Source organism: Hypanus sabinus, chromosome 11 (genome assembly GCF_030144855.1).
Source record: "Hypanus sabinus isolate sHypSab1 chromosome 11, sHypSab1.hap1, whole genome shotgun sequence".
NCBI lineage: Eukaryota > Metazoa > Chordata > Chondrichthyes > Myliobatiformes > Dasyatidae > Hypanus > Hypanus sabinus.
This window is the reverse complement of record NC_082716.1, coordinates 5,999,007-6,024,077: the sequence shown is the minus strand read 5'-3', so window position 1 is coordinate 6,024,077 and position 25,071 is coordinate 5,999,007. Positions and strand designations below refer to the sequence as shown.

Here is a 25,071-nt window from a genome sequence, read left to right as displayed (position 1 = left end):
GAACAAGTATGATAAATATTTTAATTGCCTATTATTTTACGTATATTCATATGTTTTCATTGTTCAGTGAAATAGTCCTTTTATTTTTCAGGTTGACAGCTGGCTGACGTTATTTTTGGTTTGCTGCTGGCGGCAAATTTAAGTTTGGCGTTTTTCATAAATACAAGAAGGACTAAAATAGACGTTGAGTATTTTACCTAAAAGTAACCTTCAACCCAACGTCTTTTTTTCGGAGTTCAAAATGTTTTTGTTGCATGCAGAAATGTAATTTCGTTTTCTCTGCAGGAGTTCATCAATTTCATAAATGCAACACATTATAGTTTGTTTATACATAGCATAAAGGCAAAACAAAACGTTGTATGCAGTGTTATTTCATTTTAAATGTCAAACGGGTTTTGCGGCTCCCAGTGTTTTCTTTTCTGTGGGAAACGGGTCCAAGTGGCTCTTTCAGTGGTAAAGGTTGCTGACCCCTGTCCTAGACCCATCTCCTGCACTGTTAAATCCCAAGACCAGCTAGTACTTCTGTCTTCAGCCATTGTCCCTGTTTGTTCTCCACCCTGTGACAAACCTTGCCATGACTCTCACCCTCACCATCCTTTTTACCCTGTGCAGTTATGGTCACCCCATTCCAGGGAAGATGTAGAGAGGGTGCAGAAGAGATTCACCAGGATGCAGCCTGTATTAGAGGGTATGAGCCATAAGGAGAGCTTCATCAAACTTGGTTTGTTTTATCTGGAGCTTCTGAGGCTTGGATAGGGGACCCAAAACTGTTCACAATACTCCAAGTGTGGTCTGACCAATACCTTACGAAGCTTCAGCATTACATCTTTGTTTTTATATTCTAGTTATCTCAAAATGAATGCCACCTTTACATTTGCCTTCCTCTCCACAAAGGGTTCCCAACCTGGGATCCACAGTTAACGGTACTGGTAATCTTTTCTTAATGGTATTGGTCCATGGCATAAAAAGATTGAGAACTTACGTTGGAAACTTACAAAATTATTAGAGGCATAGACAAGGAAGACAGAGTCCTTTTGCCCCAGAGTGTAAATGTTGTAGACTGGAAGATATTCACTTAAGATGACCGAGCGAAGGTTTAAAGGAGATCTGCTGGGCAAGTTTTTTTTTTAAAAGCCAGAGTGGTGGGTGGCTAGAATGCGCTGTCAGGGGTGGTGGTGGAGGCAGATATGACAGAAGCATTTAAGAGAGTTTTAGATGGTATCTGAATATTGGTAGAGACATATTTATTTAGGATGGTTGAGAAATTGCGAGTTCGGGTTGAGGCGCTTGATGTTACAGTGTTACAGAGCTTAGCATTTAGCTTGCAGACATTTCATCACCAAAGTGACAACCTCAGAGCATGGTTATTGGCGTTCCTCTGCAGGACTGCTCGTATTTTTATAGGCCCCCATTCGCTTGCCCCGGTCCTGACTGGCCACCCCTTCAGTTGACCTTCGAATTCTACAGTTTCACATTTCTTTGGCTCTTAGGGGTTCATACATGGTGTTTATTTTGATATGCAACACACACAAAATGCTGGTGGAACACAGCAAGCCAGGCAGCATCTATAGGGAGAAGCGCTGTCGACGTTTCGGGCCGAGACCCTTCGTCAGGACTAACTGACAGGAGGGATACTAAGAGATTTGAAAGTAGGAGGGGGGAGGGGAAAATGCGAAATGATAGGAGAAGACCGGAGGGGGTGGGGTGAAGCTAAGAGCTGGAAAGGTGATTGGCGAAAGTGATACAGAGCTGGAGAAGGGGAAGAATCATGGGATGGGAGGCCTAGGGAGAAAGAAAGGGGGAGGGGAACACCAGAGGGAGATGGAGAACAGGCAGAGTGATGGGCAGAGAGAGAAAGAAAAAGGGAGGGGAAAAAAAACAACTAAATATATCAGAGGTGAGGTAAGAAGGGCATTAACAGAAGTTAGAGAAGTCAATGTCCATGCCATCAGGTTGGAGGCTACCCAGCCAGTATACAAGGTGTTGTTCCTCCAACCTGAGTGTGGCTTCATCTTGACAGTAGAGGAGGCCATGGATAGACATATCAGAATGGGAATGGGACGTGGAATTAAAATGTGTGGCCACTGGGAGATCCTGCTTTCTCTGGTGTTCAGCGAAACGGTCTCCCAGTCTGCGTCGGGTCTCACCAATATATAAAACACCACACCGGGAGCACCGGACGCAGTATACCACACCAGCTGACTCACAGGTGAAGTGTTGCCTCACCTGGAAAGACTGTCTGAGGCCCTGAATGGTGGTGAGGGAGGAGGTATAAGGGCAGGTGTAGCACTTGTTCCGCTTGCAAGGATAAGTGCCAGGAGGGAGATCGGTGGGAAGGGATGGGGGGGATGAATGGACAAGGGAGTCACGTAGGGAGCGATCCCTGCGGAAAGCAGAAAGGGGGAGGGGAGGGAAAGATGTGCTTGATAGTGGGATCCCGTTGGAGGTGGCAGAAGCTACAGAGAATTATATGTTGGATCTGGAGGCTGGTGGGGTGGTAGGCGAGGATATGCTTGTTTTCAGAGTTATCAGACGAGTTCTCATGCCTGCTTCATGCTTGCCTGCATCGAAACCTGTGCAGTGTTCCAGTTAAAGTGGAGTCCTTTTTGGTCTTTGTGAACCAGTGGATCCTGTCTCCACGTCACCATTTTGTGTTCCTGTAAAGGAGTAGAGAGCTCACGTCCTGTCTGGGCATCATGGTTCATATGTTGTATTCTCCACACATGATCCTGTACACCACATTGCTTTTGTCTGTTGTCTTTACTGGTACCTTGGCTCTTGAGCAAGCTTCCTTAGAGATGTTATTTGTTTGTGAGCTATTGCGATGCCATGAGGTCAGAGCAATCAAGCTCTATTGCCACATACAATGAAAAGCCTGTCTTGCATACCATTCATGTGGATCATCTGATGGCAGTGCAATGAGGTAGCACAAGGTCAAACAATAACAGAATGTAGAATCAAGTGCAACAATTACAGAGAAAAGTGTGGCGCGGGTAGACAATGATCATAACGAGGTGGATTGTGTTGGAGGAATGGAGAGATGTGGGTCATTTATGGATAGAACTAGTTTAATTTAGCACCACAGACGGGCCTGTTCCTCTGCTTTACTGTTCCATGTTCTATTTTCCTTCCTACTCTCTGTGCTCATCCAGAAATTGCTAAACCTCTAACTTCCAATTTTGTGGAAAAGCATCAATCCAGTGCAATCTTTGCCTAGGTTTGTAGAAATTAAGAGAATCAAAGGATTTGGGAATAGTTCGAGAAAGTAAGGATGATACCGAATGGGACAGCAAGGATAAGAGAACAAATCGCCTGAAGGTCTAATGTCACTGACCTGCTCTAACACTGGCACTCTGCCAGCTTGACCTTACCTTATTTAAAATGCTTTGGATTTGCTTCATGTCGGGAATTCCCTGGACCTTCTCCCGATTTTTCATGATCGCTTCCTGGAGACCTTCCATTCGTAAGCCAACCTGGTGAGGAATGAAGCAAGGAACATTTCCTCAGGGTGGGGCACGAGCGCTTGGAATTCATTATCCTCGGGAAGCTGCGGAGAATTGAATTGACATTGGGAATAATGGGATGGGGCATCTTGGGGACTCCAGATAAAAAGGAGATCAAGCAAGAAACCAGAAAGAATTGGCAAGTTATTTCAGGGGTGGCACAGTAGAGTTGTGGTTAGGATTCCTGTATGTTTTACAATTGTTCAATGCCGCCGCTGTCTGTGAAGAGTTTCTATGTTCTCCCCCTGACCATGTGGCTTTCTTCCTGGTTCTCCAGTTTCCTCCCACATAACAAGGACATACAGCTTAGAGCTGGTAAGTTGCAGACATGCTCTGTGGCTCTGGAGTGCGGCTATAGTTGTGTGCTAGCCCCAGCACAACCCTTGGACTGTGCTGGCAGTGGTTCATGCTTTCTGGTTTCTGTATCTTCTGCGCAGTGGGAGAGGGGAGAAGAGATCATGTCCAGGGTGGGTGGGTCTTTGATTATGTAGGCTGACTTAGCGAGGCAGTAAGTGCATGGAAGGGAGGCTGGCTTCCATGATGTACTGAGCTGTGTCTGCAACACACTCTGTAGTTATTGCAGTCACTTGCTGAGTAGTTGCCATAGGAAGCTGTGATGAGCTGATCAACTGAAGGTTACATTACCTCCAAAAGATCTGCAAAGACTCCCAATGTGTATCCTGAAACCTTGGCTGCTGCTACGGATGGAATAAGGCTCCCCACATCCTTCATAAGGACAACTTTAGTAGATGCTCCTGCCATCAGTTTATCTACATCACAAGGAGAAAGAGCTAATTAACCAAGTGCTACCACTCGTTAACAGGACAACAGAGATGTTAATAGAGTTAAAGAGCCCAACTTGTCCATGCCAAATTAGGCACCATTTTTATCGTCACTGGGTCTGAATTCTGGGACGTCCACCCAGCAGCACCTTCACCAAAGTGAATGCAGTCATTCAGCAAAATGTGTGACCAATAGCCTCTCAAAAGAAGTTGAAGTCATGGATCCACACAGCACAAAAACAGTCCATCGTGCCCATGCTGACCAAGTGCCCACTTGATATTTTCCTATTTGCCCATATTTGATCCATAACTTTCCAAACCTGTCCACACACCAGTCGGAATGACTTTCAAATGTCATTATTTTACCTGTCTCAACTACTGTCCATGTACACACCGTCCTCTGTGTGAAGAGGCTGTGACTGGTAAGGTGGTGGTAAACATGGTTACTGTGGCCTCTCCAACTCCAACCAAAGATGTGACTGTTCGCTCTTAACGTCGTGTTAACAATTGCAAGACACTGATAGATGCTAAAAGCATCAAGTACAGCAGGTCAGCCTCGTCAGTGAGTTGCTGGTTGAACTTGTTGTAGACCACTTTGCTATCCGCTACACGAAGGCATCAGAGTCTCACAAACAGTGAGAGTTATTTCCTTGGGTGTTTTTCTTATGGTCGCAAAATCTTGTTGCACGTTGGTAATGTAGAATACTACAAGTCTGGTTCACTGGTTCGTTGGCGAGACCGATGGCAGAGGAGCCGCATGGTTTTGGGCGTAGCGTGGAACGAGCCCTCATGTCACGGGTCGTCTGTTCTAGCCATCTGGGGGGGAAACACTGAAGGCAGTGTTCATGCCAGATTGTGGGTGACCCTTCCAGTGTTCACTCAGTGTAAAACAAACAGGATTGCGTTTGTCTGCAGCTGCTCTACTATGTGATGGTCATTCTGCTGTGCACTTATTCCTTTCAACAATATCCACACACCACCACTCCACAGGACGACACACAGGGGCCTTCAGATCATCATTCCCACACACCACCACTCCACAGGACGACACACAGGGGCCTTTAGATCATCATTCCCACACACCACCACTCCACAGGACGACACACAGGGGCCTTTAGATCATCATTCCCACATACCACCACTCCACAGGACGACACACAGGGGCCTTTAGATCATCATTCCCACACACCACCACTCCACAGGACGACACACAGGGGCCTTTAGATCATCATTCTCACACACCACCACTCCACAGGACGACACACAGGGGCCTTTAGATCATCATTCCCACACACCACCACTCCACAGGACGGCACACAGGGGCCTTTAGATCATCATTCCCACACACCACCACTCCACAGGACGACACACAGGGGCCTTTAGATCATCATTCCCACACACCACCACTCCACAGGACAACACACAGGGGCCTTTAGATCATCATTCCCACACACCACCACTCCACAGGACAACACACAGGGGCCTTCAGATCATCATTCCCACACACCACCACTCCACAGGACGGCACACAGGGGCCTTTAGATCATCATTCCCACACACCACCACTCCACAGGACGACACACAGGGGCCTTCAGATCATCATTCCCACACACCACCACTCCACAGGACGACACACAGGGGCCTTCAGATCATCATTCCCACACACCACCACTCCACAGGACGACACACAGGGGCCTTTAGATCATCATTCCCACACACCACCACTCCACAGGACGACACACAGGGGCCTTTAGATCATCATTCCCACACACCACCACTCCACAGGACGACACACAGGGGCCTTTAGATCATCATTCCCACACACCACCACTCCACAGGACGGCACACAGGGGCCTTTAGATCATCATTCCCACACACCACCACTCCACAGGACAACACACAGGGGCCTTTAGATCATCATTCCCACACACCACCACTCCACAGGACAACACACAGGGGCCTTTAGATCATCATTCCCACACACCACCACTCCACAGGACAACACACAGGGGCCTTCAGATCATCATTCCCACACACCACCACTCCACAGGACGGCACACAGGGGCCTTTAGATCATCATTCCCACACACCACCACTCCACAGGACGGCACACAGGGGCCTTCAGATCATCATTCCCACACACCACCACTCCACAGGACGGCACACAGGGGCCTTTAGATCATCATTCCCACACACCACCACTCCACAGGACGACACACAGGGGCCTTCAGATCATCATTCCCACACACCACCACTCCACAGGACGACACACAGGGGCCTTCAGATCATCATTCCCACACACCACCACTCCACAGGACGACACACAGGGGCCTTTAGATCATCATTCTCACACACCACCACTCCACAGGACAACACACAGGGGCCTTCAGATCATCATTCCCACACACCACTACTCCACAGGACGGCACACAGGGGCCTTTAGATCATCATTCCCACACACCACCACTCCACAGGACGGCACACAGGCGCCTTTAGATCATCATTCCCACACACCACCACTCCACAGGACGACACACAGGGGCCTTTAGATCATCATTCCCACACACCACCACTCCACAGGACGGCACACAGGGGCCTTTAGATCATTATTTTTGTGTGAATGTATGTTTACAGGTCACCATCATCGTTATGTGCTGTGTTGTATGACATGGGCTATGACCATGACTATGATTGTTCTGGGCAAACTTTTCTACAGCAGTGGTTTGCCATTGCCTCCTTCTGGGCAGTGTCTTAACAAGACTGGTGCCCCCTGCCATTATCAATACTCTTCAGAGATTGTCTGCCTGGCGTCAGGACTTGTGAAATCCACCACCTGCCACCATGGCTTCACATGACTCTGATCCGGGGGCTTGACAGGTGCCCGAGGGTGACCTGCAGGCCAGTGGAGCACCAACCTATCACCCAGTGTTTACCAGTATTGTAATTATATGTGCCAGATGTGCCTTGTGCTGTCTGTAACTGTTGGTATTGTGTTTTGCACCTTGGCCGCGGAGTAACGTTGTTTCATTTGGCTTTACTCAGGGAACTTCATGCATGGTTGAATGACAATGGATCAGCCCAAATAGTCAATGTGACCAAGATTCCCTGTCTAAGCTGGTTCCATTTTCCTACATTGGGGCCATACCCCTCTAATCTCATCTTCTTTTTTATCCAGTCCTGATGCACAGTCTTAGCCTGAAATGTCAACTGTTTACTCTTTTCTGTAGATGATGCCTAATCTTCTGAGCTTCTCCAGCATTTTGTGAGAGTTGCTCTGGATTCCAGCATCTGCAGATGTTCTCATGTTTGTCCCTCCAAACCTTTCCTATCCATGAATCTGTCCAAGTATCTTTTAAATGTTGTAAATGTCCCTGTTTCAACCACTCTCTCTGGCAGCTGGCTCCATGCTCTCTAACGCTAGCTTGCAGGAGAGGTAATGCTGGAGGTGGTGTGATGCAGCGTCCATGTGGGAGTCGGTGCCGTACTCCATGTTCACTCAGTAGCAGACCATATAACAATTACAGCACGGAAACAGGCCCATCTCGGCCCTTCTAGACCGTGCCGATGCTTACTCTCACCTAGTCCCACTGGCCCGCACTCAGCCCATAACCCTCCATTCCTTTCCTGTCCATATACCTATACAATTTTACTTTAAATGACAATACTGAACCTGCCTCTACTACTTCTACTGGAAGCTCGTTCCAAACAGCTACCACTCTCTGAGTGAAGAAATTCCCCTTCATGTTACCCTTAAACTTTTGCTCCCTAACTCTCAAATCATGTCCTCTTGTTTGAATCTCCCCTTCTCTCAATGGAAAAAAGCCTATCCACGTCAACTCGATCTATCCCCCTCTTAATTTTAAATACCTCTATCAAGTCCCCCTCGACGTTCTATGCTCCAAAGAATAAAGACCTAACTTGTTCAGCCTTTCCCTGTAACTTAAGTGCTGAAACCCAGGTAACATTCTAGTAAATCTTCTCTGTACTCTCTCTATTTAATTGACATCTTTCCTATAATTTGGTGACCAGAACTGTACACAATACTCCAAATTCGGCCTTAACAATGCCTTGTACAATTTTAACATTACATCCCAACTCCTATACTCAATGCTCTGATTTTAACATTACATCCCAACTCCTATACTCAATGCTCTGATTTATAAAGGCCAGCATACCAAAAGCTTTCTTCACCACCCTATCCACATGAGATTCCACCTTCAGGGAACTATGCACCATTATTCCTAGATCACTCTGTTCTACTGCATTCTTCAATGCCCTACCATTTACAATGTATGTCCTATTTGGATTATTCCTACCAAAATGTAGCACCTCACACTTATCAGCATTAAACTCCTTCTGCCATCGTTCAGCCCACTCTTCTAACTGGCCTAAATCTCTGCAAGCTTTGAAAACCTACTTCATTATCCACAATGTCACCTACCTTAGTATCATCTGCATACTTACTAATCCAATTTACCACCCCATCATCCAGATCATTAATGTGTATGACAAACAATATTGGACCCAATACAGACCCCTGAGGCACGCCACTAGTCACCGGCCTCCAACCTGACAAACAGTTATCCACCACTACTCTCTGGCATCTCCCAGCTAGCCACTGTTGAATCCATTTTACTACTTCAATATTAATACCTAATGATTGAACCTTCCTAACTAACCTCCCGTGCGGAACCTTGTCAAAGGCTTTACTGATGTCCATATAGACAACACCCACTGCTTTATCCTCATCAACTTTCCTTGTAACTGCTTCAAAAAGTTCAATAACATTTGTCAAACATGACCTTCCATGCTGACTGTTCCTAATCAGACCCTGTCTATCCAGATATAAATCAGCAAAAAAAAGCGGCATACCTGAGGAATGGGAGAAATTCAGAGACCAGCAGAGGAGGACAAAGGGCTTAATTAGGAAAGTGAAAAAAGATTATGAGAGAAAGCTGGCAGGGAACATAAAAACTGACTGTAAACGCTTTTATAGATATGTGAAAAGAAAAAGATTGGTCAAGCCAAATGTAGGTCCTTTACAGTCAGAAACAGGTGAATTGATCATAGGGAACAAAGATATGGCAGACCAATTGAATAACTACTTTGGTTCTGTCTTCACTAAGGAGGACATAAATAATCTTCCGGAAATAGTAAGGGACCGAGGGTCTAGTGAGATGGAGGAACTAAGGGAAATACATGTTAGTAGGGAAGTGGTGTTAGGTAAATTGAAGGGATTAAAGGCAGATAAATCCCCAGGGCCAGATGGTCTGCATCCCAGAGTGCTTAAGGAAGTGGCCCAAGAAATAGTGGATGCATTAGTGATGATTTTTCAAAACTCCTTAGATTCTGGATTAGTTCCTGAGGATTGGAGGGTGGCTAATGTAACCCCACTTTTTAAAAAAGGAGGGAGAGAGAAACCGGGGAATTATAGACCAGTTAGTCTGACATTGGTGGTGGGGAAAATGCTAGAGTTGATTATCAAAGATGTGGTTACAGCACATTTGGAAAGAGGTGAAATCATCTGACAATGGATTTGTGAAAGGAAAATCATGTCTGATGAATCTTATAGAATTTTTTGAAGATGTAACTAGTAGAGTGGATAGGGGAGAGCTAGTGGATGTGGTATATTTAGATTTTCAAAAATGCTTTTGACAAGGTCCCACACAGGAGATTGGTGTGCAAACTTAAAGCACATGGTTTTGGGGGTATGGTATTGATGTGGATAGAGTATTGGTTAGCAGACAGGAAGCAAAAAGTGGGTGTAAATGGGACCTTTTCAGAATGGCAGGCAGCGACTAGTGGGGTACCGCAAGGCTCAGTGCTGGGACCCAGTTGTTTACAATATATATTAATGATTTAGATGAGGGAATTAAATGCAGCATCTCCAAGTTTGCGGATGACACAAAGCTGGGCAGCAGTGTTAGCTGTGAGGAGGATGCTAAGAGGATGCAGGGTGACTTGGATAGGTTAGGTGAGTGGGCAAATTCATGGCAGATGCAATTTAATGTGGATAAATGTGAGGTTATCCGCTTTGGTTGCAAGAACAGGAAAACAGATTATTATCTGAACGGTGGCCAATTAGGAAAAGGGGAGATGCAACGAGACCTAGGTGTCATTGTACACCAGTCATTGAAGGTGGGCATGCAGGTACAGCAGGCGGTGAAAAAGGCAAATGGTATGTTGGCATTCATAGCAAAAAGGATTTGAGTACAGAAACAGAGAGGTTCTACTGCAGTTGTACAAGGCCTTGGTGAGACCACACCCAGAATATTGTGTGCAGTTTTGGTCCCCTAATCTGAGGAAAGACATTCTTGCCATAGAGGGAGTACAAAGAAGGTTCACCAGATTGATTCCTGGGATGGCAGGACTTTCATATGAAGAAAGACTGGATCGACTAGGCTTATACCCACTGGAATTTAGAAGATTGAGGAGGGATCTTATTGAAACGTATAAAATTCTAAAGGGATTGGATAGGCTAGATGCAGGAAGATTGTTTCCGATATTGGGGAAGTCCAGAATGAGGGGTCACAGTTTAAGGATAAAGGGGAAGCCTTTTAGGACCGAGATGAGGAAAAACTTCTTCACACAGAGAGTGGTGAATCTGTGGAATTTTCTGCCACAGGAAACAGTTGAGTCCGGTTCATTGGCTATATTTAAGAGGAAGTTAGATATGGCCCTTGTGGCTAAAGGGATCGGGGGTATGGAGAGAAAGCAGGTATAGGGTTCTGAGTTGGATGATCAGCCATGATCATACTGAATGGTGGTGCAGGCTCGAAGGGCCAAATGGCCTACTCCTGCACCTATTTTCTATGTTTCTATAATTATATATACCATCTCTAAGAGTACTTTCCATTAATTTACCCACTACTGACAGGCCTATAATTACTAGGTTTACTCTTAGAACCCTTTTTAAACAATGGAACTACATGACCAATATGCCAATCCTCTGGCACCATCCCCATTTCTAATGACATTTGAAATATTTCTGTCAGAGCCCCTGCTATTTCTACACCAACTTCCCTCAAGGTCCGAGGGAATATCCTGTCAGGATCCGGAGATTTATCCACTTTTATATTCCTTTAAAGTGCCAGTACTTCCTCCTCTTTAATTGTCATAGTTTCCATAACTTCCCTACTTGTTTCCCTTACCTTACACAATTCAATATCCTTCTCCTTAGTGAATACCAAATAAAATAAATTGTTCAAAACCTCCCCCATCTCTTTCGGCTCCACACATAGCTGTCCACTCTGATTCTCTAAGGGACCAATTTTATCCCTCACTATCCTTTTGCTATTAATATAACTGTAGAAACCCTTCGGATTTATTTTCACCTTACTTGCCAAAGCAACCTCGTATCTTCTTTTAGCTTTTCTAATTTCTTTCTTAAGATTCTTTTTACATTCTTTATATTCCTCAAGCACCTCATTTACTCCATGCTGCCTATATTTATTATAGATCTCCCTCTTCTTCTGAACCAAGTTTCCAATATCCCTTGAAAACCATGGCGTTCTCAAACTTTTAACCTTTCCTTTCAAACTAACAGGAACATAAAGATCCTGTACCCTTAAAATTTCACCTTTAAATGACCTCCATTTCTCTATTACATCCTTCCCATGAAACAAATTGTCTCAATCCACTCCTCCTAAATCCTTTCACATCTCCTCAACATTAGCCTTTCTCCAATCAAAGATCTCAACCCTGTGTCCAGACCTATCTTTCTCCATAATTATATTTAATTATATTGAATGACCTATCTCATTCCCTAACAGGAGATCCAACACTGCCCCTTCTCTAGTCGGTACCTCTATATATTGCTGCAAAAAACTACCCTGCACACATTTTACAAACTCCAAACCATCTAGCCCTTTTACAGAATGGGCTTCCCAGTCTATGTGTGGAAAATTAAAATCTCTCACAATCACAACCTTGTGCTTGCTACAAACATCTGCTATCTCCTTACAAATTTGCTCCTCCAATTCTCGCTCCCCATTAGGTGGTCTATAATACACCCCTATAAGTGTTACTACACCTTTCCCATTCCTCAATTCCACCCAAATAGTCTCCCTAGACGAGCCCTCTAATCTATCCTGCCAAAGCACCGCTGTAATATTTTCTCGGACAAGCAATGCAACACCTCCTCCTCTTGTCCCTCCGATTCTATCACACCTGAAGCAACGAACTCCAGGAATATTTAGTTGCCAATCACACCCCTCCTGCAACCATGTTTCACTAATAGCTACAACACCATATTTCCAGGTATCAATCCATGCTCTAAGCTCATCCACCTTTCTTACAATGCTCCTAGCATTAAAATAGATGCAGTTAAGAAACTCTCCACCTTTTCTTCTGTTTATCCCTAACGATGCGATCAACTTTATTATCTTTTTCTTCCTTCTCCTCTACATCTTCGGGAGGCAAGCTGGGTTGCATTCATCTGCTGCAGGCTTGCTCTTGCCGACAACATCCAAGGCTATATTATATACTTTTTTTTATATAGTGTTCTTTATGTGAATGCATGTTTACTGCTATCTTATTTGTACTGTGTGTCTTGTGCTGTGTCCCGTCAGAAATGAGTTTTGCACTTTGAGCCCAGAGGAACACTGTATCATTTGACTGTATTCAAAGGTGTTCATGTTGAATGACAATTAAACTTGAAATTAAACTTACCCCTCAGATCTCCTCAGCTTAAAACTATCCCCTCAGGTTTTTTGTTTCATTTCCATGGGGAAAAGACTGAAAGCATTCACCCCATCAATACCCCTCATGGTTTTATGTCCCTCTACCTCACTCCTAGACTCCAAGGAATAAAGTCCTAGCCTGTCTCACTCTAAGTTAGACAACATCTCGCAAACAAGAGGGGATTTGCAGATGCTGGAAATCCAAGCCACACACAAAATGCTGGAGGAACTCAGCTGGCCAGGCAGCATCGATGGAAAAGAGTTCAGATGATGTCTCCAGCCAAAACCATCCTTGCAAATCTTCTTGCACTTTTTTCCCCAGTTTAATATTGTCTTTGAACTTGGGAATTAGTCAGTAAGAGTTGAGTTATAAATACTTGCCTTGACAATGAACAAGATAAGTAATAAATAAAAAGTAATAGACTGTGACCACACTTACAGCTGAACACATCAAGATGAAAACCGTGGCTGAACTGCAAGCCAAGCCGGTCATATCTGGCCTCCAAGAGTTTCAAAGCCATCTTGCTAGCAGCAGCCCTGTCATAAGAACAGGAGTTATGTTAGAACCAAAGACTATAAAACATAGAAGCAGAATTTGGCCGTTTGGCCCATTGAGTCTGCCCCCCACTCCATCATGGCTGATTTATTGTCCTTCTAAAACCCATTCTCCTGCCTTCTCCCCATATTGGCTCAAGCCCTGACTAATCAAGAACCTATCAAATTCCACTTTAAATATACACAATGACTTGGCTTTCACAGCTGTATGTGGCAATGAATTCTTCATGTTCACCACCTGCTGGCTAAAGAAATGTCTCCTCATCTCTGTTCTAAATGGACATTTCTCTGTTCTGAGACTGTGCCCTCTAATCCTAGACTCTCCCACTCTACGAAACTTCATCTCCACATCCACACTTTCTATGTTCAATAAGTTTCATTAAGGATCCCCCTTCCCCTCCCCCCCCCACCCCATTCTTCTAAACTCCAGCAAGTCAGGCCTGGAGTTAAACACTTCTTGTATGTTAACCCAATCATTCTCTGAAACCTTCTCTAGACCCTCTCCAACACCAGCGCAACTTTTCTTAGATAAGGGGCCCAAAGCTGTTCACAATACTCCAAGGGTGGTTTGATCAATGCTTTATAACCATGCTCAGCATCATAACCATGCTTTTACGTACATTCGAGTCCTCTCGAATGACTGCTAACATTGCATTTGCCTTCCTTACCACCGATTCAAGCTGCAAGTTAACCTTTAAGGAATCCTGCACGAGGATTCCCAAGTCCCTTTGCACCTGTGCTATCTTAACTCAGTCCCAGTTTAGAGAAAAGCCAGTGTCTCTATTCGTTCTACCAAAGTGCATGACCATACACTTCCCTAGGCAAGAAGTCTTATCAATAACATGCCCCTTCCAGCTGGAGCCATGAACTCACAGGGGGTTGAGGGATGGGAGGGAACTTCTTGACAGCGACCTTAGCAGTGAGTAGGCAAAACTTGCCACCTGCAAGTTGGTCTCCTTCAGCAAAGAATTGGCGAGAATGAGCACAGCATTCAGAGGAGGCTTGGTATACAGGTAGACCGCACAAGCAGACATTCTTAGTTCAGGGTGATTTTGTTTGTTCATAAATACCCGCAGGGTTACAGATTGCACCTGTATCAACAGAGGAACAGAGTCATTCTTGCAACAACACAGGAGATTCTGCAGATGCTGGAAAGCCAGATTAACACACACAAATTGCTGGAGGAACTCAGCAGGTCAGAAGTGTGATCACTTGAATTGAGTAAGATGTTCTCTTAAGGGGTTAGAGTCATGGAGTCATGTTTTGTGACAACACAGAAACAGGAGAGCTTCTGCAGCTGCTGGAAATCCAGAGCAACACCTGCAAAATGCTGGAGGAACTCATCAGATCAGGCAGCATCTATGGAGATGAATTAACAGTCAACCATTAATCTGCCTAGTCCCATCAACCTGCACCCGGACCATAATCTTCCATAACCCTCCCATCCATGTGCCTATCCAAACTTCTCTCAAATGTTGAAATCAACCGCACATCCACCACTTGTGCTGGCAGCTCGTTCCACACTCTCATCAACCTCTGAGTGAAGAAGTTGGTGGGTCCTCAGCTGGCTGATCTAGGATCCATGAAGGGGTGGTTGTTGTTTGTGGTTGGGTCTTTTGGTTGTTCATAGTCGTAAAAAACTACAACAGAGAAACAGGTCCTGTGGTCCACCTCGTCCATACCAAACCATTAATCTGCCTATTCCCATCAACCTGCACACAGGGGCCCTGTTACCCCTCCCATCCATGTACTTATCCAAACTTCTCTTAAATGTTGAAATCGAACTCTCATCCTTCACATCTACTGGCAGCTTGTTCCACACACTCAGCACCAGTGAGTGAGTAAATTCCCCCCTCAGTTTCCGTTAAAGCATTTCATCTTTCAGGTAAGGCAGCAAGGAATAAACAGTTGACATTTTGGGCTGAGAACGTTCATGAGTTCTGCACTCCATCTTCCTTGCCTATCAATTCCCACCAAATGAGACCCTTTATCACCTCCACCCATCACCTCCCCAGCCTCTGCTGCTATTCCCAGTCCTCCCTCCTCCATCTGCCTAACGTCCCCACAACCCCTCCTCCCGCTCTGGATCCACCTGCCAGCTCTTGCCCTACCCCTTCCCCCATCTCTTTATACCAGTTTCTCTCTCTGTCTCCCACTCCTGACAGACAGCCTACATCGGCCGTCCCTTTCCCTCCACAGATGCTGCTTGACCTGCTGAGTTCCTCCAGCTGCTAGTGTATTCCTTTAAGTTACAGAATCACACACCATAACCACAGGCTATTCCGCCCATCACAACCACATTGAACAGTGGGCACCCATCTGTGTTATTTCCATCTCCCAGCTCATGGCCCAAGGAGTGTCCTGCTTGGACAATTCTAAGGGTTGACTGGACTCTTCTGTCAGTGACTCTGCCGTCATCACTCTCTTCAGCAGTGCATTCCAGGCCTTCAGCACCATCTGGATGAAGGAGGTTCCTCTCAGACCTCCTCTAAATCTCTTTCCCTTTACCATAATGTGCAGAATTAGGCCATTCGGCCCACTGAGTCTGTTCCACCATTCAATCATGGTTGATATTTTTTCTTCACCCACTTCTGCCAATAACTGTTCACCCACTCCACAGTCACAGGCATATCAATCTCTGCCTTAAATACAAGGCAGCATGGCAGTGTAGTGTCATTACAGTGCCAGTGACCAAGGTTTGATTCCCGCTGCTCTCTGTAAAGAGTTTGTACATTCTCCCCACGACCACATAGGTTTCTTCTGTGTGCTCTAGCTTCCTCCCATAGTCCAAAGACATATGAGTTAGTAGATTAATTTGTCACATGGGTGTAATTGGGTGGTACAGGCCAATTGGGTAGGAAAGGGCTACTTAATAATATATTAATTATTCTTTAATTACATCACTTATTATTATTAATTGCTATTATATTACTAATAAATAAATATTGGCCTCCACAGCCCCCTAGACTCCACAGATTCACCACCCTCTCACTAAAGAAATTCCTTCTCATCTCTGTTCTAAATGGACATCCTTCTGTTCTGAGGCTCTGCCCTCTGGTCCTTTACTCTGCCACTGTTGGAAACATCTTCTCCGTGCCCACTCTGTCTATACCTTTTGAGATTCGATAGGTTTTAATGAGATTCTTTTTAATCCATCGAGTTCAGGGAAGAAACTGTTCTCCTCTAGTTCTATTTACATTAATACTGAGACAGTAAACCAAATGAAGATGGCAAATGCCAGCTTAATCGTTGTAAGCTATTACTATTCCTTGTTACCTTTGTTGGGTCTTTCCTCAGAATGTTACGCAGCGCCATGACAGCGTCGACTTGGATTTTGAGCGGGACGTTGGCGGCCGGTGCTTGGGAGCCGGGTAAGAGTTTCACGATATACTTCATGCTCGCTGGCTGCCCTGCATTGCCAATTGCCTTCAGGGCAAGGGTCATATCCTCCTCATTGCTCCGAGCAGCAGAGTCCATCAGAAAACTGTGGAGCAGCTGTGAGAAGAGAGCCTCGGTGAGAGGGATTACTGGAGTCATACCGACAGGGGAACTGTGTGAGGTGCGGGGTGGAAGGGGGCAGCGACAGTGAGGAGAGGGTGGGAGAAGGCCTCCGTTCAGCTTACCATGAGCACACTGCTGGGACATGTTGGCTGGTCTGCACAGTACCGGTATACCATCGAACCGTAGCCCAGGAAAACAAGTGGGCGAAGGACAGGTGACTGTTGCACTTGGATCATAACCAGTAATTGCTATGACAGAGGCAAACTAGTCAGTAGTTAACTCTCAGTTGAAACACTAACCTTGTTAATAATCTATTGGACGGAAGATACAAAATCCTGAAAGCACGTACCACCAGGCTCAAGGACAGCTTCACTGTTATAGGACTATTGAACAGCCCCTTAGCACCATAAAATGGACTCATTCTCAGATATTTCTTCATGGCTCGTGCACCTTGTCTACCTGTATTACTCTTTCACCTCAACACTGAACCGATTCACAATCGATAGACTTGCTGTGTAGGACTCCAAATCATGTTTTCACTTATAAATAAATAATTTTTTTGTGTATTTGCACTATTTCTCTTCTTTTATATGTCAGTTGTTTGTCAGTATAGCTACAAGACCACTACAGCTGTGAAGATCCCTGCTGCACCTGATGACCCTGTGATCTCTGTCTCAGAGGCCGATGTTAGGCTGTCTTTACAGAGAGTGAACCCTCGCAAGGTGGAAGGTCCCGATGGAGTCCATGGTAAGGCTCTGAAAACCTGTGCCAACCAACTGGTGAGAGTATGCAAGGATATTTTCAACTTCTCACTGCTATGGGCGGAAGTACCCACTTGCTTCAAAAAGGCAACCAGTGCCTAAGAATAATAATGTGGGCTGCCTTAATGACTATCACCTGGTAGCACTCACATCAACAGTGATGAAATGCTTTGAGAGGTTGGTTATGACTAGACTGAACTCTTGCCTCAGCAAGGACCTGGACCCATTGCAATTTGCCTATTGCCACAGTAGGTCAATGGCAAATGCAATCTCAATAGCTCTCCACACGGCTTTAGACCACCTGGACAACACAAACACCTAAGTCAGGATGCTGTTCATTGACTATAGCTCAGCATTTAACACCATCATTCCCACAATCCTGATTGAGAAGTTGCTGAACCTGGGTCTCTGTACCTCCCTCTGCAATTGGATCCTTGACTTCCTAACCAGATGACCACAATCTGTGTGGATTAGTGATAACATCTCCTCCTCACTGATGATCAACACTGTTACACCTCAGGGGTGTGTGCTTAGCCCATTGCTCTACTCTTCTACTCTCTATACCCATGATTGTGTGGTTAGGCACAGGTCAAATACCATCTATAGATTTGCTGATGAATTAACCATTATTGGTAGAATCTCAGATGGTGACAAGAGGACGTACAGGAGTGAGATATGCCAATTAGTGGAGTGTTGTCACAGCAACAACCTGGCACTCAACATTAGTAAGTTGAAAGAACTGATTGTGGACTTCAGGAAGAGTAAAAGAAGGAGCACATACCAGTCCTCATAGAGGAATCAGAAGTGGAGAGAGTGAGCAGCTTCAAGTTCCTGGGTGTCAAGATCTCTGAGGATCTAACCTGGTCCCAACATCTCGATGCAGCTATAAAGAAGGCAAGACAGCTGCTATACTTCATTAGGAGTTTGAAGAGATTTGGTACGTCAACGAATACACTCAAAAACTTCTATAGATATAGCATGGGGAGCATTCTGACAGGCTGCACCTCTGTCTGGTGTGGAGGGGTTGGCTACTGCACTGAACCGAAAGAAGCTGCAGAGTGTTGTAAGTTTAGTCAGTTCCATCTTGGGTACTAGTCCACAAAGTACCCAGGACATCTTCAAGGAGCGGTGTCTCAGAAAGGCAGTGTCCATTATTAAAGAACCCCTATCTCCCAGGGCATGCCCTTTTCTCACTGTTACCATCAGGTAGGAGATACAGAACCCTGAAGGCACACACATAGCGACTCAGGAACAGCTTCTTCATGTCTGCTGTCCAATTCCTAAATGGACACTGAACCCTTGGACCCTACCTCAATTTTTTAATAAACAGTATTTGTTTTTTCCACAATTTTTAATCTATTCAATGTACACATACTGTAATTGATTTACCTATTTATTATTTCTTCTATATTATGTATTGCATTGAACTGCTGCTGCTAAGTTAAGAAACTTCACAACACATGCTAATGATAATAAACCTGATTCAAGTCTGTGTGCATAGTTTTCCACTGATTCTATTGTATTTCTGTGTTTCATTGTGAATGCTTGTAAGAAAACAAATCTCTGGATTGTACCTGATGATGTATGCATACTTCGAGTTTTCTCTGTAACTTCTTCAAGAGGACCACAACCTAGTTGTGGTTTGGAGGCTATCATGCCTCCAGAGAGCTGGAGCCAGGACTTGTGATTTGCCATTTGGTAGCATCACCCATGCCAAACAGGTCAAAGGGTAGAAGCCAGACTAACAGTGGTCCACTGGTCCTCCACATTTGAGTGATTTAGCTCAGGGCTAACAACCTTGACTGGTAAACAAAATTCTTCAGAAACACCAATGAAGAATCCTTCTACACCTGAGTGTGACAGTATTCCCGAGTCTCCACCTGGGATTTGCATGCCTGACAGCAGTGAAAACAAAGAGGAAACTTCTGGCACGAGAAGGAGGCCTTGAACATTGAACAATGGAGGACCTTCATTACTGCCCTAAATGCCAGAAGAGTAACAGGCAGTAAGTTTCTCTCTACCTGCAACATTATAATCTGCACCCAGGTATTGCTTTTCATTTGTACTACTTCAAAGAAGCTGTAGAGAGTAGTGGACTCAGCCCGATACTTCACAGATGCTTCCCGACTTGCTGTGCATTCACAGAATTTTCTCCTTGTATTTCCATTGTTTCCTGATTTTCACCATTTACAAAGGTACTATCCTTTCCTTTGTCAGCACCGAAATGAATGTGTTCACATTTGAAATCCATTCCGACGAGTTTGCCGATATCCATTTGGGACAACTTTACTAAACAATTCCAAACATCAATACATTTCAGTAAGTTGGTGTTCAAACTTCACAGTGCAGTGAAGTGTATGGTCATGCACTTTGGTACAAGGAATAAAAGTGTAGACTACTTTATAAACAGGGAGTAAATTCAGAAATCAGAAATGCAAAGGGACTTGGGACCCTTCGTGCAGGATTCCCTAAAGGTTAACTTACAGGTTGAGTCGTAGTAAGAAAGGCAAATACAATATGAGCATTCATTTCGAGAGGACTAGAATATAAAAGCAAGGATTTAATGCTTTATAAGGCATTGGTCAGACTGCACTTGGAATATTGTGAGCAGTTTTGGGCCACTTATCTAGGATGTACTGACATTGGAGAGGGTCCAACAGAGGGTCACAAGAATGATTCTGGGAATGAAAGGGTTAACACATGAGAAGTGTTTAATGCCACTGGGTCTGTACTCATTGGAGTTTAGAAGAATGAGAGGGGATCTCAATGAAACCTATCGAATATTGGAAAGGCTAATGTGGAGAGGCTGTTTCCTGTAATGGGAGAGTCTAGGACCAAAGGACACAGCCTCAGTATAGAGGAACGACCACTTAGAACAAAGATGAGAAGATATTTCTTTAGCCAAAATCTGTGGAATTCGTTGCCACAAATGGCTGTGGTGGCAAGTCATTAGGTATATTTTAAAGCTGAGGTTAGGTATTTTCTTGATTAGTAATGGGGAGGTTACGGGGAGGAGACAGGAGAATGGGTTGAGATGGTTAATAACACAGCCGTAATGGAATGGCAGAGCAGACTCGATGGGTTTAATGATCTAATTCTGCTCCTATGTCTTATGAATTTGAATCTGAATTGAATTGACTTTATTTCTTACATCTTTCAAATACTTGAGTAAAAATCTTTACATTATGTCTCCATTTAAATGAACAAAGTTCAATCATAGTAATTTATAATAAATAGAACAGTCAATGAATTGTAGGGGGTCCAGTTTGGGTGGTAGCAAGCGGCAGATGTAATCTTTGACCAGCTTCTCAAAGCATTTGCTTATTATTGAGGCGAGTGCAACAGGACACCAGTTACCTTGGTCTTTCTGTGTGCAGGGACAATGGTGGATATTTTGAAGTAGGAGGGCGATCTACACTGGGAGAGGGAGAGATTAAAAATGTCTGTAAACACACCTGCCAGTTGTGCTGTGCCCATCCTGAGTACTCGCCCTGGGATGCCGTCCGGTCCCGCAGCCTTGCGACTGTCCACTCATTGGATGCATCTACGTACCTCAGCCTCAGAGATGACCAGGTTGCAGGTTGCAGCGGTGGTTTTCCTTGGAGGCTCAGAGTTAGCGACATCGAACTGAGCATGAAGGTGACTGAGCTCATCTGGAGAGAGGCTGTGATGTTGGTGGCACCACAATGTTTGGCTTTGAAGTCTGCGATGGTATGCAGCCCTCGCCACAAGTCATATGTGCTATTATGGTCACCCAAGGTGAACCATGCAGCCACCCGGAGAACATGCAGACTCCACACGGACAACACCAGTCAAGCTCAAACCTGGGTCTGTGGAGCCACAAGGCAGCAGCTCCACCAGCAGCGGCAGTGCGTCAGGAGATGAATCATTGTACATCTTCGAAGTAAGCGTAAGAAACCGGAGCAGGAGTGGTCATCCAACTCGTTGAGCCTGCTCCACCATTCAACAAGGTCAAGGCATATCTGGTCGTGGACTCAGCCCCACCCACAACCTTTCCCCCGGACAGGGTCTTCTTGGTTGGGGTTGACAGCGTCTAGCTGTCTAAGTTTCAATGTGCAAGCCAGTACGATATGGAGAGCAAGCTGTTGCCCATGTAACAGGCTCCAGGCAGCCGATGAATCCAAAGGAATGGCAGATACTGATACAGTTTGGCACCAGTGGTGTTGCTGGAGTTTCCGGTCAGCGATGAACTCAACATGGGACTGCCTAAGGAACTCCAGGTCTGGACCTTTGCTCAGAGTTTACTCCCGAAGCCTCCCCCGTGAATGGGTATAACCGCAAAGCAGCGAGGGTTTGAGATCAGAGTTTTCCGTCTCCTAGATGAGCTTCCATCCACGGCTGATGAGCCCCATTTGCCCGGAATCTTTCTCCGATAACCCTTTATTGCCTAGCTGTGTGAAACCTATTCAACCATATCTTAAATATATTTAATGAAGTAAACTCTATAGGTTCACTGAGTCATTGTTGATTAACTGGACTCTGCAGCCTCTCACTCGTTCCTCAATCACACGTCATTTACTTGTGCACAAGGAGAACAACGTGGCCACTGTCACCAAACTGTCCTGAAGCTTGAACAAAAGAATGCCTTTTTTATTCAAAATTAGACTAACTGGATACAGATATTGATCCAATAGAAACTTGGTGCACTTATGAATCCCATTATTTGTATATTATGCACCAATCATAATACATATTTCAGATGTTAACAACCAATTAAATCCACATGTCAGAGGCCAGTACCCCACCATGGAACATACCAAGCTTGGAGGATGGTTGGTCATAGAGCTGGCTGTCCCATCCCATAAAAACCCAGAGCTACAGAAACACCAATATAAGCCACAAGGTAATCTGCTACAACATGGCAGACTTCATCCCACAGAGAGGAAGGATTTTTGAAGATGGGCTACACCTGGAGGCAATGTGAAGGACTGGCCCAGGATAGAAGGTTCTGGTGAGCTGCTGTTGGAGACCTATGCTCAGTAGGGCCGACAAGCCTTTAGTAAGCAAGTAAGTTAAAGGCCAATAATACTTGAGAATTAGTCAGATAACTGTCCAATAGTAAGTGTTGCCTTAGATTCCTTCATTTACATCCTTATCTTGTCTTTGTATGCTCAATGAATTGGTTCCTAGGCCTGATCAGAAAGGCTGGACAGGTTTGGCTTTCAAGGACTATGCTCAGCCTGGGTAACTGTACTATGTCTGCACACTGTCTCTGCCAGCCTGTGATCTTGGCTTTTGCCTTACTGAACATCCACACTCAGGAAAGGCTGTACAAAGAGGAGACCAGCAGAAGAGGTTCATCAAGATGTTGTCTGGATTAGAGAGCAAGAGGTTGCACAAATTTGGGTTGTTTTCTCTGGCGTGGAGGAGGCTGAGGGGCAATCTGATAGCGGTTTATAAGATTATGAGAGACATAGATAAAGTAGACAGATATCTTTTCCCCAGGGTTGAAATACTAGAAGGCATGAATTTAAGGTAAGGGTGTTTAAGTGCAAAGGAGATGTGAGAGGCAAATTAGTTTGTTTTTCTTACTCAGATTGTGGTGAGTGCCTGGAATGTGCTGCCTGGGGAAGTGGTAAAAGCAGATACATTAGAAATTGTTAAGAGATGTTTAGATAGGCACGTGAATGTGAGGAAAATGGAAGGATGTGGACGTTGTGAAGGCAAAGGGGATTAGTTTAATTCAACATTTGATTACTAACTTAAAGTTCAAGGTTCAAAGTAAAATTTATTATCAGAGTACATACATGTCACCACATACAACCCCGAGATCCTTTTTCCTGCAGGCATACTTAGCAAATCTAGAGAACAGTAACTGTAAACAGAATCAATGAACAACTGTGAAAATTTTAACTATAAATTAATAGCAATAAACAATGAGTATGAAATAACAAGATAAAGAGTCCTTAAAGTGAAACCATCGGTTATGGGAACATCAGACCAGAATGAGTGTAGTTATCCCCTTTTGTCTAAGAGCCTGATTGTTGAGGGCTAGTAACTGTGCTTGAACCTGGTGGTTCAAGTCGACAGCACAGTATTGTGGGCTGAAGGGCCTGTTCCTGTGCTTGTACTGGTCCTTGTTCTATGTTCCTGCTGTCACAGGTTTGGTTCAGCTTATGACTCTACAGTGTGGGCACTCTGTTCAGTCAGCACACTACTTTAACCCCTTCCTTGCTGTGTCTTCCACACTTGGGCAGGGAATTCCACTGTATTCACCACTCTCTGGGAAAAACAGTTCCTCCTCATCTCCATCCCAAATCTACTCCCCCATGGAAATGCAGAAGAGTGGTTCGGACTCACCTTGATGATCGACAGGGTGTGAAGATCAGCTGTGACCTGATGCATGGCGAGGGCCAGAGTCCGGGCTGCATCAAGCATCGTGACCTCGAACCGCTGGATCTTGGCCTTGAGGAACTGCAGAGCGTCGACTGTGCCCGCAGCAGGAATTGCAAACAGAATCCAGCGTCTGACGTGCCGGAACAAAGACAGAACACTGTCACACTCTGCGGGCAGCATTTGGACACAAGGGAGGAGAAATTCTTGCGAGGACAAAATGGGAAGTTACTGCCTTAGCAATAACCTGGTTTGGCAGGAGTCTGTGGTTACAGATTTAGAGATAATTGAACCCAAAACATCCCAATGCAAGTAGTGAGAAGAGAGATATTTGGCCAGTTGACGATTAGAACATAGAACACTACAGCACAGTACAACTGTTCAGCCCATGAACTTTAAACCTACTCCAAGAGCAATCTAACCCTTCCCTCCCCCAAATCCCTCCATTTTTCTTTCATCCATGTAACTAAGACGCCTTTAAATGCCCCTAATGTATCTGCCTCTCCCACCACTCCCAACAGTCATTCCACACACCCACCACTCTGTGCAAGCTGACATCCTCACATACTTCTCTCCAGTCACCTGCTGGTATTAGCCATTTCTACCCTGGGAGAAAGTGTCTGACTGCCCGCTCAATCTATGACTCTCATCGTCTTGCACACCTCTATCAAGTCACCTCTCATCCTCCTTCACTGGTATCTGGGATGGAGGGGTTAGTGAGTGTGAAGATAATGATTGAGTATCGTCAGGGATGCTGCCACCCAGATACCCCCTTTCCTCCCTTTCTACCTTCCGGGAGAAAATCCAGGAGCTTTAAAGACCAGAAGGCCAGAGTTAAGGAACGGGGGCAGGATTGGACCCAAATGCAGGATGCAGACACTGAGGTACTAGGGTAGGACAGGATGGGGATGCCATGGCATGTGAGGGGTAAGGC

The 25,071-nt window shown here is 45.1% G+C and overlaps 1 protein-coding gene across 1 annotated transcript in view; it reads right to left on the bottom strand.

Annotated features, from left to right (window-relative positions):
* Nucleotides 1–25,071, bottom strand: part of LOC132402330 (vitellogenin-like) — a 117,182-nt gene that overhangs the window by 76,288 nt on the left and 15,823 nt on the right. Inside the window, exons 7-13 of the mRNA XM_059985209.1 lie at nt 24,105–24,270; nt 17,145–17,270; nt 16,798–17,016; nt 14,395–14,612; nt 13,406–13,503; nt 4,149–4,273; nt 3,372–3,473 (exon numbers count right to left, since the gene is read on the bottom strand). Coding sequence (XP_059841192.1) covers nt 3,372–3,473; nt 4,149–4,273; nt 13,406–13,503; nt 14,395–14,612; nt 16,798–17,016; nt 17,145–17,270; nt 24,105–24,270 — 1,054 coding nt within the window. The remainder of the gene's footprint in view (nt 1–3,371; nt 3,474–4,148; nt 4,274–13,405; nt 13,504–14,394; nt 14,613–16,797; nt 17,017–17,144; nt 17,271–24,104; nt 24,271–25,071) is intronic.